Source organism: Anopheles darlingi, chromosome 2 (genome assembly GCF_943734745.1).
Source record: "Anopheles darlingi chromosome 2, idAnoDarlMG_H_01, whole genome shotgun sequence".
NCBI lineage: Eukaryota > Metazoa > Arthropoda > Insecta > Diptera > Culicidae > Anopheles > Anopheles darlingi.
Genome location: NC_064874.1, coordinates 34,054,428 through 34,069,402, shown reverse-complemented (window position 1 = coordinate 34,069,402; position 14,975 = coordinate 34,054,428). Strand labels below are relative to the sequence as shown.

Here is a 14,975-nt window from a genome sequence, read left to right as displayed (position 1 = left end):
ACGATACATATCAGAGCCCAGTGCTCGCCTGAATTTACCAAAAAGTGATATTATATAGTGGAAGAGTTATACATATATGCTATGAACGCTATATACATACATATATACATATATACATACATCAACATAGATATACTCTCCTCCTGTAGGCTTAAGTAAACGGACCGGCGTCAGGCGTCGGTCCACCACCAGACAGATATCATTATCTGCATCAACAGCATCCCGTATCCCTGTAGCCGTACTGCACCCTCTGTAGAAATGATTAGTGCGCTCCACTTTTGCTGTCTTGTCTAGACACACGCACTGGTATCCGTTCTCATTGTACATTCCGTTTAAGCAACCCACTACGCCCCGGGAATAGGCTGGCATCATCGTCAGCATCCGGGCCATATCTCTCATGGAATCAATTAAACTAGTTTAAAGCGGCATCCCGGCCCGGGGCGAATGATGCACAAAACTCCCGAGGATATTAGTGCACATCATTTGCTTCGGACCTGCAGGTCCAGTAAACGGAATTTGCGGAAACTTTCGATGAATCCGTTCACCTCCTACCAGCAAATAGCAGTGGAGGTGTTGCCGCGGACAGTTGGCCCTTAAGGTGTACTTAAGTATTTATCTGTCCATCTTACAAACTGTCCTTCCGCTACTTCTAACCATTTCGATGTATCATACACAAATGAAGTGAAGGGAAAAGGTTCAAAAGGGAGACGTAAGGACGCATCCTTACACGGAATGCACGGCTGCATCTGCGGCTGCAAACCGAAACGCAATTACATCTCTGTACATCACAAACCATATCAGTAGAGACGAGCAATTTTCCGTTGATCAGTCAGTTACATTCAATTATACAGAGCAATAACAACCACTTCGGTAGAACTGTGCACGGTCCCAGGCCAGGTAGGGCCACTTCAAACCTATCAGCAACACCTACCATATCAAGCATCATGCACCCTGATTTTCTTCGCGAAATTAGCGAAAGCTCGCCAGAAGGCACCTAGACACGTCTCTCTGAGTTGTTGTTTGGTTTCAATCGAGGCCACGTTACGCACTGTTGCTGCGGCAGCTTTGCGCGGCAATTGCACCGCATTTGGGCCGAGAATAGCGGAACGCTGATTCGCAATTTTGTACATACTACTGCCGGGATTGATGGCTGTGGCGAATGTTCGCACAACAGCAAAACGGAATCAACCCGGGACTCACACTAATCAACACAATTAATGCTAGTTTTTTAAGTACATATCTACATGGCGGCTCGCAAACGGAGCGCACGTTGCGAGTCGACTCGCATGGTCGCATATTAATCACAATTTAGACTCATTACTGTGCATTGCGAAACGGGCGCGGAGCTTGGAACACTTGGAAAGGTGTCCGCGGTCGCGTCGACGGTCGGAAAATGGTTCACTCCTGTTCTTCTTCTACCGCTCCACACTACTACACCACCCCGCACGGGGTCGTTTGCTTCCTGTTTCTGTACAATATATGTTGTATAACGCACAAAACACGCGGGCACTGACCGCTCGCTATCTCTCTAGACCCGCTACTCTGGCGCTTTAACTAACGTCGCCCAATTGCCGATGAGCTCCTCGTCCTTTGGATCGCAGACTCCACGTAAGCTACATACCGTCGTGTCTCGATCGAAACATTTGCAACAACGAAAAAGTGGACACTGCTCATCATGGAAGGCAATATCGCGCGCATTAGATAGATGGAAATTGAAAATTTTAATCCCCCCCCTCGTGTTATAGCCGTGTTGCAGTGTGAGTGGTCTGAGCTCACGGTAGACATCCACCGCGGTCAAAAGCAATAAGTACATCCAAATAAGCGTGCGCGAGGCTAGACGCAGAGAGAGAGGGCCCGAGGTATAGTTGGCCCGAGAGGGAGGTGATTGCGTGACACATATTCCTGTTGACTCGTACGCCTGCAATCATTATCATTGCCCATCATTCAATCATCTAATCCCCGATCTAAACTGTGCCTAGATGTTAATCAAGCTGTAAACAAAACGATGTATGCTAACTTGGGGAGTTCATGTTACGTTACGGTATCCATCTAGCGCGATTGCGCTTCGGCGAAGGAGAACCACCACTCTTTCCATGCATCCTAAAACATTCCCACCATTCAGCATAGAAGGTGGGGCAGTAGAACGCAACATAAAGATGAGAGAAGGAACCTATTCCGGATGCCCTGGATGGAAAAGGACACTCTCCAGGTGACGCGAAGATGTGTTGTTGAATGTATGATTGTACGTATGCGTGTGTGTGTGTGTGTGTGTGTACGGATGTATGTGTCTGTGAGTGAATGTTATCAGCATGTAAATGAAATGGCGGGAAATGGCCGAGGCAGGCAGAGCAAGTGGGTCTAACACCGATCGTTCAGCGATCAGCGGAACAGTGGAAAGTATTAAAAATACAACTAGCATTAATTAAAATCGGTGCAAACAACCGAGAGGGTAAAACGTAGGCAGCAAAAACACAAATCGAACAAACCCCTTCGACCACTCCCGGGCATTGAAGGTGTAGTTTGTAGCGGTGTGTATCCCAAATACCCAACAAAACAAAAATCGACACTTGTTAGTACGCAAAGTTCTAGTTAAATATGTCACATAAGTAAAGACTTCACGAATCACGTTTAACCTTCTCTCTAGAGTATTATTCCCTTTGTGGCACGCACGGGCGCGGCCGTGGCGCGGCTTGTTCGAGCAATGAAACACTTCATTTGCTGCCTTCGCCTTTGATTGCCGTCTGTTGTTGCGTTATATTATGTTGGCAATGCTTTAAAGTAGAGTAAGTGCAGGTGTCATTACGAAACGATCAGTATTGTTTAAAGAGCCGATTTGTTACCCTGGCGTTGTGGTTTTAATTTCGGTCAAAACGGCAAACCATTGTGTTTACGCTCCAGTTTTGCGCAATAACTTTCATAACCAATCACTATATTTAGATCCTCTATTTATTACTCTCCTCCCATCCCCTAAAGCGATTGCTGTACATACTATGTTGTTGGAGTTCTGGCGAGGAATACTATATTACTTCAAATCGTTAAACAATAGAACGACTTCGCTAATCTGTATGTATTCAAGGCGAACCCCTCAAAAACCTTTGCCGGGTGCCGGGCCACGTGTAATAACCTACTGTCTGGGGCTGGTTCGCTCAATCGGTCAGCCAGCCAGCCAGCCAGCCAGATCCACAGAACCGTTTGACTGATGATCCATTACAAAGTGAACGAAAATATCGATGTAGTTTAGCGATAATGTACTGTAAGGCTCCTTCTTCTTCACACACACACACACACACACACTATGCCCTCCTCTTATCGTGACATTCTTTATTAGCATCGTTCAGTCGGTGATCAAGAATCGGCAATGGCTCGCTCGCTGCGTAGGCTGATCATTGCATTGATCCTCTATATGCCAGCAGCAGCAGCAGCAGCCAGGCAAGCTGGTGCATTTCGTTTGCTATCGTATAGTGGCATCGTTTGACAAGTATATCAATAAAATGTATAATCACAACACATTGGCAACAATCAGTTGCAATCAGCCCGGTGAGGGCCCGGGAATATGCTTGGCTGTTCGTTACGTTCGCGCATTCGTTCCCCTCAGCTAGTGTTAGCTAGTTAGGCAGACGTGTGAGCGACAAATAGTCGCTGCACCTCTAACCTCTGTCTCTCTCTCTCTATATCCCTACAAACGCATAGCCAGAGAGCCGCGAGTAAATAAAAAAGGTAAACGCAGAGGCAAACACATTCAGTATAAGCCGTTGAGTAAGAGTAGGGACACGCACGTACACGTATCGACCCACCCATTCGCTCGCTCCCAATTTTAGCAATTATTGATGATAAGCCGATGACCGATAAGGCCGACGGTGGAGTAAGGCAGGATGTCGCCTAACCCCTGCTACACACACCCACACCGGAACCAGCGCAAGGGGTGGGGGCCAGATTCAATGAAATATACAAATATTAATTATACACCATTACCGAAAAGGAATCGAGATATCGACGGACGGAAGGGCATAGAGGAGAGAAGAATGAAAGTTGAAAATATTCAACAAAAAAAAAAAAGAAACAAACCCGAGAACTTACATAGGAGGTATGAAATGTTTAAATGCTAAACAAAAGTTAAACATAATTAAAATCATCAAGCAGCCCCGATATAGACCACTCTCTTTAACGAAAGCAACAGCCAACAGGAAATCCTTGAAACATCAAAACAAAACAAAACTACTTACACTACCCTCCCGCTTCCTTCCTGCTACCGATACTCTCCGTGTACGCCATCGGTACGCTGGAACCGTTTCCGGCCGGACCGGTACGCAAAGCACTTCGAAACTTTAAACCAAACTGCCTTTTCGGTGAGGTAATACCAACACGGTTTACGGTTCCACGAAAATTCGATGGAAGAACCAGGAAACACGAAAGGATCCAAGAGGCTACAGGGGTGTGGAGGGGCAAGTTAGATTACTACTAGTACACACACACACATACACCCACTCTTCTATGGGGTAAAACACGGTGATGGTGCACCTTCTATTAAAAAAAAGGGGAAACAATAGCAGTTGCACAGCTAAACCAAAAGCATATCAATGAAATCCGTCTTGTCAGGCGGGAAAGTGAGCGGAACACCCGCAAACCGGACACAAACAGACATATCCAGCATTCTTAGTGAGCGATTAGTGACTACCAAAAGCTAAACAACAAACATATTAAGAAATGACGAACAACAAATAAGAGTAAAACAAAAATCGCTGAGATCCTTCTATTGATAATAGTTGTATTTAATGGTTGAAACGATTTAAACACACACAAAGCAAAAGAAAAAAAAACAAAAAACCACAAAGCAAAGGCAAAGGTTTGGCAGAATGAAAGAGGCAAACGAATGAAGATAGAAAAAACAGTGGAACATCTGGAGCAAGCGGAAGATGGTGCATGAAAAACGTGGTGTAAGATGGCGGGAGATGGTTAAGCTCAGCGAGTGAGTGTAGTACTGATGGCTAGCCGTGCGAAAATCATGTAGGTTCAAGAGGGTCAGGCAGAGAGAGAGAGAGAGAGAGAGAGAGAGATAGAGGGCGTCGAAAGAAGTCGAATGGACAATGTAATACGAACGATGGTAATAAACTGAAATAAATATATTTAGTTCAACATGAAAAATATACCCACAACGTCTCCATTACACTACCATTCTATTCTTTGATCTTCCTGAGTTTTTTTTGTTTTAAGATTAATGGCAAGTTGCAAAAATGTCTATAATTTGCCATTAATAACATTTGGTTACTGTTATTTTCTTTACTAAAATGTTTGATAGGATGTTTTACAATGTATTACAATGAACATTAGACACTATCTGACATTTCCATTGTCTGCAAGGGGTAATTAGTGTACACCAACCACTACAACAATGTAGACCAACATAGCAAATTCCTGTCGGATTCATCTGCAAAAGACAAACATAATGTCCTAAACAGCATCCCCATCCAGACACAGCGAGCACTTCCTTCGTTTCCCTCCCCCTGTCTTGTATTGTACGTTTCATGTTAATCGATTTCCGTTTCCGTGTGCCAACCCGTTCAGGGGAAAAAAAAAAGGAAACGCCGTACCGGTCCCTCCAGAGAATAGGGAGAAGAGGATTTGTGCAAAATGTCCGAACCATTTGCAGCCCCGTGGATATGAATAAATTAAAAACGTAAACAGCCCAAATCCTGGGGAAAATTCCAGGATTCCGGGCCTAGTTTTTTCGCTCGGGATTCGTACCGCATCCGTTTTTTGCGCTCACCCTGCGGAAGCTGCTAACGGCGTTTCGGCGTCTCGCATCCGAACGTTGAATAAAGATAAATAATTATAAATTGGAGTTTAATTAGAGCCGCTGTCGGTTGGAGGTGGGGTTAGTATTTTTTATGGATGGGGGGAGAGAGAGAGAGAGAGAGAGGGACGGTGAGTTTATCACAGGCCGACACAATTAAGCACCGGTAATTCGGTGTCCTACCAACACACACACGGGGGGAACACCCACCCCATCGGTTGCGGGGAACCGATTGATCATACGACCTCGGTCCGTTTGGCATGGCACCCGTGGCACAATTGGTGGCACGTGGCCATGTTCGGCATGCTATATGGCCTCGAGAGGACGGAACCAATCCGATTGTGCCACGCCATTACCGAAATGATGGAGATATCCTTTGCGGCACACAATAGGCAGGCAGTCCCGGCGTTTTTTTGGTTGGCACGTGCTGCCACCCACCACCCACCCCTAAGCAGCAATCGAGGGGGGGTAGGGAGGACCGAGAGGACTGGAACTGGTGTTGGGCCCCGGAACCGATTCGATCCGTGCGACCGCTGATTATCTGATTGTAATTATGGCACCATACAGAAGTCAAGAGCGGGACCGCAATCGCTAGATGGTGCCGTTACAGATGGCGGTAAGGTTCAGAAGGGTTCCCCCGGTTCCCGAGCAGCAGTTCGAAGAATGCTAGCAAACCCCTTTTTTCGTAACCACTTGATTGGTGGGGTGGGTGTGTGTGAGTGGGCTGTCTGTTATTCTAATGTTAACATGCCTAATGAGCATGCAGCATAGAGCTAGAGGAAGGTCGACCATAAACTTTGGTTTTGAGCAGTTGAAATACATAAATCTTGCGCCTTAACAGATGAGGGAATCTAGGGCTAGAGGTTACTCCTTTCGTACAAATGTCTTTCCTTTCGAACCTTAGCCAAACGGCTGCCAGCTAATCTCTTAAAGTATTCTGCACTACCAACCCCCAACCGTTCTGGTATTCGTTATCCAATCTTCTACAGCTCACACACGCATGTGGTTGGATACATTGACTCTCCGCTAGCTGTTCATCATCGCCATCGCCATCATCATCATCAGCAGCAGCACCAAGCATGGTGCGCCATGCGTTGGACCGGACCGATGTACGAACAAATTGAATTACATTTAACACGGTTCGGTTCTATTAACACCATTAGGAGCAGGTTGTTAGATGCGGTCCCGTGGCTCTTCGGTTGTTGTGGTTCCGAGACCGAGACCTTGTGGTGCTGCTGGTGGTGGTGGTGGTGGTGCGGAGAAGTGGGTGGCCGTTTTTCGCCCGTCCCAGGACTTTCGACGCTAATTGCACCCTGCGTGTCTGGCATGATTTTTAATTGGATATGGTTGATTTTTTATTGGTTTGCGAGGTCAGACTATTTGAAGGCGAAAACACTCGCAATTTGATTTAAACATCCAATCCACCAAGTTAGAGCATACTGGTCGGAATAAATGCTAAACTTTCCAACCGATTCAATAGTGAACACGACAACGTTCAATACGAGAAGAGACTAAGGAGCATCATTAGGCGTTAGTCGCCTAAACCCCTAACTAGAACTTCCTAGATCAAAACCCCGCTCGCGACTCGACCTCAATCGGTAGAAACTCTGACTCGCCTCCAAAAATCGATATTTCACATCCTGTTACACCAGCAGCAACGTGCTGGCTCGTGAAATCGCATTGGCCCATGTTGCCACAACAAGTCGGTCAGTTTCGTCCCACATAAATCCAGGAAAAAGCGACTAAATCGACCGAAATCGTGACGATATCTTTAAGGCAGCAAAACCCGCCTAAACCCCGGAAGTGAAGTCAAATAACGCGTCTCTCAAACGAATCCGGTACCTATTCGGGGCCACCGAACGCAGCACACCGAAAACATGAACGTTGAACATGGACGGTGATAGCGCGAACGGCTGGTACTTTGACGTGAAAGTATGTACACGGAACGTCCTCATGAATAGCTTATCCCTCGGACCCTTCTCGGATCTCGGAACTCGGAGGACCGGCAGCACACAGCATTAGTAACAATATCTTAATTAACTCTAATGGAATTCGTACTACATAACCAGCGAGCCGGAGGGTGAAAAGGTGAATTCTTTTTGCTCCCGGTTCATTTGCCATCCTCCTTCTTCTGTGTCCCCTGACCGCAAACCGTGCCGTACTGACGTGTCTAGGACTTGTTCCTAGGGGTTGTTGTTGGAACAAATTTTACGTTGCATTCCCTTTTTGGTTAAATCGTAAAGCAACCGGAATGAGTAGTTTGGTGTCCGACAACAACTCAAAATTACGATCGTCTGCTGTCTGGTAATAAGCGTTTTCCTCGGCACTCAGGATGGATACAACGGACGCAACAGAAACAAATTAATACGCTTGGTTCGTGGTTCTGTGAGATAGTAAACGCCCTACACAAGGCAGAACCAGAACACGGTTCGCAGGAAGCAAGAATCTACTTTAATCGTGCACTTCCTCCCAGCGGAGTCTTTCTTAGCTTAGCATCAGAACTTGCTTAAAGTCGGAAAAGACGAGTAAATTCGTTTTTAAAGACTTCGACCATCTCCTGAAGCGCCAGGAGTCTCGTCGTTCTCAAGAAAGAATAACTCACTCGGGATGGAAACAACCCAACACCCAAACAACAGCGGCTGGTTGCGAAAACAATAACTACGCCGTTGCCAGCCAGCGGTACTCCGTTGTTCATTCCTGGGCGGTTCACAGTTTGCATCACCCTCGGATGGATGCCAAGGATGAAAGTTGAGCAGTTGAGTTTAGTAGGGGACCCAAGGTGGTGTGGCAAGGGCACGGCAGTACCTGTAGGGGCGCCTGAAGGCTGTGGACTGACTGTGGTAGTAATCATACCGTACCACCCGAGGCGCTGGTGGCAACATTGGAACCTGATGCCGCTGTACAGCTCCTTCCAAAACAGACGGCAGCGAAACAGTTTGAGGCTCGTTTAACTGTTACCTTAAGTGTGCCACAGGATACCGTAGCGATGTACAAAAGGCGTCCCCCCGTTGGTGTGCTTTCGACATGAGCAATAATAGTTTTCTTTATAAAGCAAGAATAGAAGTTTAGTATATTTCAGGAAAACTTGTGTAATACAAAATAATACAGTTCTCCTTATCTAACTCACCAAGTCTCTAATACATCTATGGAACTTACTACCAAATATTTCATATTCTGTTGCCAAGCAGGAAAACATGTAAAATACATTAAAATAAACCCATGAAAATATAACAACATAACATGCTTTCTGGTTAATGCCAACCGTGGCAAAGCAGTTACGCAGCTTCCCTTCGCGTAGAGGGTGCACGTCCGAAAGGCTCGAGGGTACAACGGTCTATCAAATTAAGGTATGCCATTTAGCGGCAGGGATGGATTAGGTAGATTGGGGGCCCCAAACTGGTTCCGGTTTCATCGTATCAACGGTATGCGAGACAGGTTGCCAAACACAGTGATTTCATTCGGTACCGGGCCATACACGTGTCCATATACAATTTCAATCGGCACACGACGGAGCGGAAGGCCGCGTTTGCGCGAATAGAACCAGCAGGATACGCTCCCTCATGGACCAAGGACATAGGCCGCGAAGTGAAGCCAACAAATCAACCGTATGTCTGGTGGCTCCTTTAAAAGATCCGCGCTGGATGGTCTATTAATATACGTTTTCATCTAGCGAAAAGTTGAAGCCATATTGAAAAGAATCCTATAGAAAAGTTTAATAGGGAAGCTATTAAGTGATTTGTGGATTGCAAGAATTACAAATCTATACATAACTTTAAGTATAGTACGCCAATTTTACAAATATTTTTATAGATTTTGTATCAGGCACTAATAATACGAAGAAAAGTTACAGTTTATAAAATTTGTTGTTCATCGTGTTGCTCATACGCTAACAACGATCTCATATTGTTATAAATGAAAAATTAGTCCTTAGGATTTAAATTGAAAAAAACCACTCGCCTTGGACACCATCTTTATACGCCGAATGGAACGATCGATCGAACTAATTCCCCGTTAGTCTCGATGCAGACCCCGCACTGCAGCTACATATATTCCGAATTCGCTTGCTTTAAATCGAATCCGGTGGTAGAATCTACAGAAAACTCCGTTTCCGATACTCGAAATGTGCGAACCTTTTATGTCCGGATGCGCACAATTGGAGGAACCAGAACCCGTTTCTAGCGCCGAACAAAAGAAGGAATTGACCAATAAAGGCAGTATATCGGATAGCCCCAGGGAGGTTGTAAAGCGAAAAAAGAAAAAGGGAAAAAACAACGCTACAAAAGCAACTGAACTCGATGCCTTCCGGTTCACATCCGGGTTTCCTTTCTTTCAGCTCCAGTGGCTTCCCGTTCTTCACTCGAGCTCGTAATGTCCTTGGGCATATCTGGGGCTTGTGGGTAGAACCGTGCTCCAAAGAAATCACTCAAGTATCATCGAATTCGCTTCTGGCAAAATGGGTCGGGTCGCAGACCCAACCGGACTACCTCCTTGGGATACTTTGGATTAGATTAAAGCTGATAGTACACGTCGAAGCGAAACGCATTGTTCACCGGTAACGACATGTGTGCTGCTCTACAATAGGGCATAGCGTCCTCAGCATCTGACGGCATAACCGACCGTCAGATCACGAGGGTGCAGAATCCTTGGTGGTGGTGAAAAGTTTTCCATTTTCTCGCTGCATTGCACAGGCGTGTGCTTGCAGACGTACGGTTCGAGGGTAACCGTAACGAAGACAGAAAAGGCCCGAACCGGATCAGAACCATTACCATTAGCTGATCGGTGCCAGTTCCAGAGTGGGACCGCCGGAACTCTAGAAGGAAGTAAAATTCAATCACCTTTCAGTTACAGCCTCTTGCGAGAGCGACCACGACTGAAGAGCAACTTTGCTGACACTAAAAATCCCACAACTTTGCCAGTTTGGTCAACCATACTCCAACCAACTATGGACGACAAAGTGGAAGGCATGCCGTTCGCACCAACTTTCAGTAAAAAGGATTGAGTTTCATTACTTACGAGTGTGAGCTCTACTCCGTGCGTCCGTGGTTAATATAAAGGAACTTCTCGTCCTGACTTCGAAAAGTAGCGAACAGGGCTTCCGTACATCTTCATCGATGGCTGGCAACTAGTTAGTCCATCCTGCGGAGATTTCCACTTCTCATAGGTTACTATGTTTATCCTTGATCGCTCAAGGCCCGCTACTGCTTCGCAGAACACTCAACTACTTTAAGAGGGATTATGACCACCGTATCTCCAACAAAAACAAATCTTTCGGAAAGGTTAATTGAAATTGACTGAGAACAATTTTATCCTAATAATAACGTGACATCATTTTGAACTATCTCAAACACTCAATTAATGTTTTACGGTTGGCTCTCGGTCGGATGGATTCCTATCCAAAATACTGGTGTGAAGCGAATTATTTTCCACGAATTCCTTCGACAACCACTTCGCACGACGAGCTAGTATCACCATTGTCATTGGAAACACCTTCAGCGAACAGCGCAGCAGGTGAAAAAAGCAGCTAAAAATAAGTTTATCCTCCCCTCTTCAGCACAGACCAGACATACCCGGTCCCACTCATCCTGGATGCTATTTTTCCCATCCAACGTAAATCCCTCCCGATAGCTCACCCCCTAGGTGTGCGACCTTTACCGACCGCTGAAGGGGAGATCGAAAGATTCATTCATCCGCAGAACACGTCCGCAGAGCGGCAACCATTTCCGGCATCCCGTTTGCAGGGAGGGCCTGCCGCGGCAGGCATAGGACATCACACGCTGTCGACCGCCCGCTATGCGTTTCATAAAGCAAACAATTCTGCGCCACGTCACCTGCAACGATTTCATCCGTCAGTTGGTGGCCCCCAGCGGGATACGTTGCCGCCTGTCCAACAGGGATAGGGAATGGTTTATGTGGTGGCCACGGTGGAACCATAATTCCGAACCGGGGGGGTGGTTATAGCAGAATTTACTGCGAAGCTGCGTCTCGCTCTGTCGGTGGGGTAGACATCAAATATGCTTCATTAAAGTGTGGACCAATGAATCCCGGAGATGAATCGTTTCGTTTTGTTTTAGATTGAATTAGTTATTAAATTCTTGGGGCAGGGATTTAGACAAAATAGTCATTGCTTCAGGAAGAGAACTTCAAAGGGGTATTGCTGTACAACATTAGAACATCTAAAAATCGCAACCACACATCAAATTAGAATCTCTATCTTTATCTGTACCTTTTCATGGCATTTTCGTTGCATCGCCGGTTTCATGTCCATCTACAAAAAAAAAACCCTCATGAACCCACATCACATTCGCCGTCAACTGGCGCTGCTGGTATCCCATTCAAACATCCACGATCAACCGAACTCATCGTCATGCAGGATGGAAAGAATCCATACTTCAGTTGCCGAAGAAATGGCTCTCGACATCGGAGGCAGTGGACGAATTTGGATTCCCCCAGGTGAGCGAATTGGCGAGTGCGAGGTCAAGGCCACGCCATCGGTGACCACCAGACCACCTAGTGCGAGCACCGGCATGCCAAACCGAAACAATATCCCGCAGACGGATCACTAATTCTACCGCAGCCATTGCCTGTTGTTACTTCAAACATCACTCATCGTTTTGACTGGCGTCTGTACTTTTCAGATGCTGCCAAAGGTACCGGTACCGACGGTGGAGCAAACGATGACCGAGTATCTCCGGGTGCTTCAACCGATCGTCACGGCGCAACAGCACGAACGAACCAAGACGATCGTTAAGCAGTTCAGTGCGACCATCGCACCCGCACTGCAGGAGTACCTACTGCAGAAGCGCGAATCCGAGGACAATTGGGCGTACTATTACTGGCTGAATGATATGTACATGGACAATCCGCTCCCGTTACCGATCAACTCGAACCCGGGCATGGTGCTGCCGCCGCGCAAATTCACTACCGTCTACGATCTGGCCCGCTTCGCCGCCCAGCTCATCGATCAGCTGATGGAACACAAGGAAATGCTTGAAAGGTAAGCACGATACGAGCTCTCTGTCTGTCTGCTGTACAACAGCTAGCTACTTGATCAGGCCAGCAATGATGTTGTACAACATACCGCTCGATTTCCAGTGGCGGTCTCAAACAGGAAAGGGCAACATCTCGCGAGAAAGGACAGCCCCTCTGCATGGCCCAGTACTATCGGCTTCTGGGATCTTGCCGACGTCCGGGCAATCCACGTGACAGCCAGTATCTGCCACCGCGTGGTGAACAGAGTGATGCCCATGTCATCGTCAGTTGCCGGAAGCACGTAAGTTATTTGCCGGTCGAAATCGCATTCCTGTGTTCGCTCTGATTGAATGCTTCCTTGTGCCTTTCCCACGCTTCGAACGCCAACAGATGTACTGCCTACCGATCAAGGCAAGAGATCGGGGCCGGTTAACCGAGTATGAACTCACCGCCCAGCTGCTCCACATTCTAAACGAGGCACCCTGTCTACCGGAAACGGAAGCCACTGTTGGGATTCTTACGGCCGATGCACGACCAAAGTGGGCCGCCGATCGGGAGATGCTGCTGCTCGAGGAAACCAATGCACGCAACATCGAACTGATCGAGACAGCGCTGGTGCTGGTCTGCATCGATGAACCGCTCCCGTTGACCTACAATGCGCGTGGTTTCAATGGCTCACCGGCCGGGGCACACTATGCTGGCGGGCGGGACGAGAGCAACATGGCACAAGAGATGATCCACGGTGGTGGTAGCGCTTTCAACAGTGCCAACCGTTGGTTCGATAAAACGATGCAGCTCATCATCTGCAACGATGGCACGTGGGGTCTGTGTTACGAGCATTCACCCTCGGAAGGTATCGCCGTCGTCCAGCTGCTCGAGGGTATCCTTAAGACGATTGATGCAGCACAGGCCAAAGAGGAAGAGCCGGAACAGACGCAACATTCCCATCTGCCACCGCCGGAACGTCTCGAGTGGATCGTGAGACCGGAAATTGCACGTCGCCTTCAGGAGGTAGCGAGAGTCGTGGACAGGTAAGGTGACCGTGGTGAGCCAGGTGAGTTGAAGGTAACATCTTCTACACAACCCTACTACTCTGGTTCCCTCTGGTAGACGTATCGAGGATCTGGACTTTTACGTGTATCGCTACAAACCGTTCGGTAAGAACTTCATCAAAGCCTGTCAGGTCAGCCCGGACGTCTTCATTCAGCTGGCATTGCAATTGGCGTACTACAAGTGAGTAGCGGATGGGAGGGACGGGGAATCGACCAACTCACAACCAACAAGTAATGATGGTTTAATCCTTTCCTTAATCACGACAGACTGTATGGACATCTGGTCAGCACGTACGAGAGTGCATCCACAAGGCGGTTCATGCTGGGACGGGTCGACTGTATACGTTCCGCAAGCCAGGAAGCGCTCGAGTGGGCCACAGCGATGTGCCAGGGCGAGGGTCCCAACGTGACGCTCGAGAGCGACAAGGAGGACGACTACAGCGCCGAAGCCGCCGCGGATGTGAAAAAAGTAACTTTCAGTATATACAGTGTATGTAAGGCCAATGCAAATCGATTCTCCAAGACCCCCTCACACCACACGGCACACCCGTTCCGCCCAGTTCCCATCCTGCGGTTCCTAGCAATGAAAAACAAAATTAAGAAGAAGATTAGTTCATTTCAACATCACCGACTTACGCTCCGGGTGCACTAATGTATGCGAATCCGTGGTTTTGTACTTCACAGCGAGACCATCTCAGGGAGCTATTCCGATGTGCGGCCGCCCGGCAGACCGAGGTTATGGTACAGAACATCCTGGGCTACGGCATTGACATACATCTGCTTGGGTTGCGTGAGGCATGCCGCGAGCGTGAAGGCACCCTGCACGATCTGTTCACCGACGAGTGCTACAAGATCGCTAACTGTTTCCTTCTCTCCACCAGCCAGGTCAGCCCGCTGCGAATGAGACCTATGATCTCCCTTGTGCCGCGTGCTCTACCGCATAGACCATGAGGCTTGTGATTGTAATGCACTAGACTGCACCATCCAGATCGATCGCACGATTGCGCACACCATTCTCTGCAAGATTCATGCACAACCACCTTTGCACTGAAGCACCAAGTCGATGGAGGGAATGGGTTCTTCCTTGGTCCAGACACCTGTAACGGCACTTCTCAGTGCTCCGTGGGAATGGGTCCTTTCCGGAATCACTGACTAACTTGCGA

General features: G+C 47.6%; 2 protein-coding genes across 3 annotated transcripts in view; both read left to right on the top strand.

Annotated features, from left to right (window-relative positions):
- Window positions 1-547, top strand: part of LOC125949157 (vesicular acetylcholine transporter) — a 2,846-nt gene extending 2,299 nt beyond the window's left edge. Inside the window, exon 1 of the mRNA XM_049675912.1 lies at window positions 1-547. This exon is cut by the window's left edge and continues 2,299 nt beyond it. The gene's annotated coding sequence lies outside the window, so the exon portion shown is untranslated.
- LOC125949133 (choline O-acetyltransferase) overlaps window positions 1-14,975 on the top strand; it is a 32,441-nt gene that overhangs the window by 14,924 nt on the left and 2,542 nt on the right. Inside the window, exons 2-8 of one of the 2 annotated variants that reach the window (XM_049675883.1) lie at window positions 12,162-12,241; window positions 12,427-12,785; window positions 12,884-13,061; window positions 13,151-13,791; window positions 13,871-13,993; window positions 14,080-14,302; window positions 14,497-14,697. In XM_049675883.1, coding sequence (XP_049531840.1) covers window positions 12,427-12,785; window positions 12,884-13,061; window positions 13,151-13,791; window positions 13,871-13,993; window positions 14,080-14,302; window positions 14,497-14,697 — 1,725 coding nt within the window. In that variant the 5' untranslated portion in view covers window positions 12,162-12,241. The remainder of the gene's footprint in view (window positions 1-12,161; window positions 12,242-12,426; window positions 12,786-12,883; window positions 13,062-13,150; window positions 13,792-13,870; window positions 13,994-14,079; window positions 14,303-14,496; window positions 14,698-14,975) is intronic. The other variant, XM_049675882.1, reaches the window with a different exon arrangement.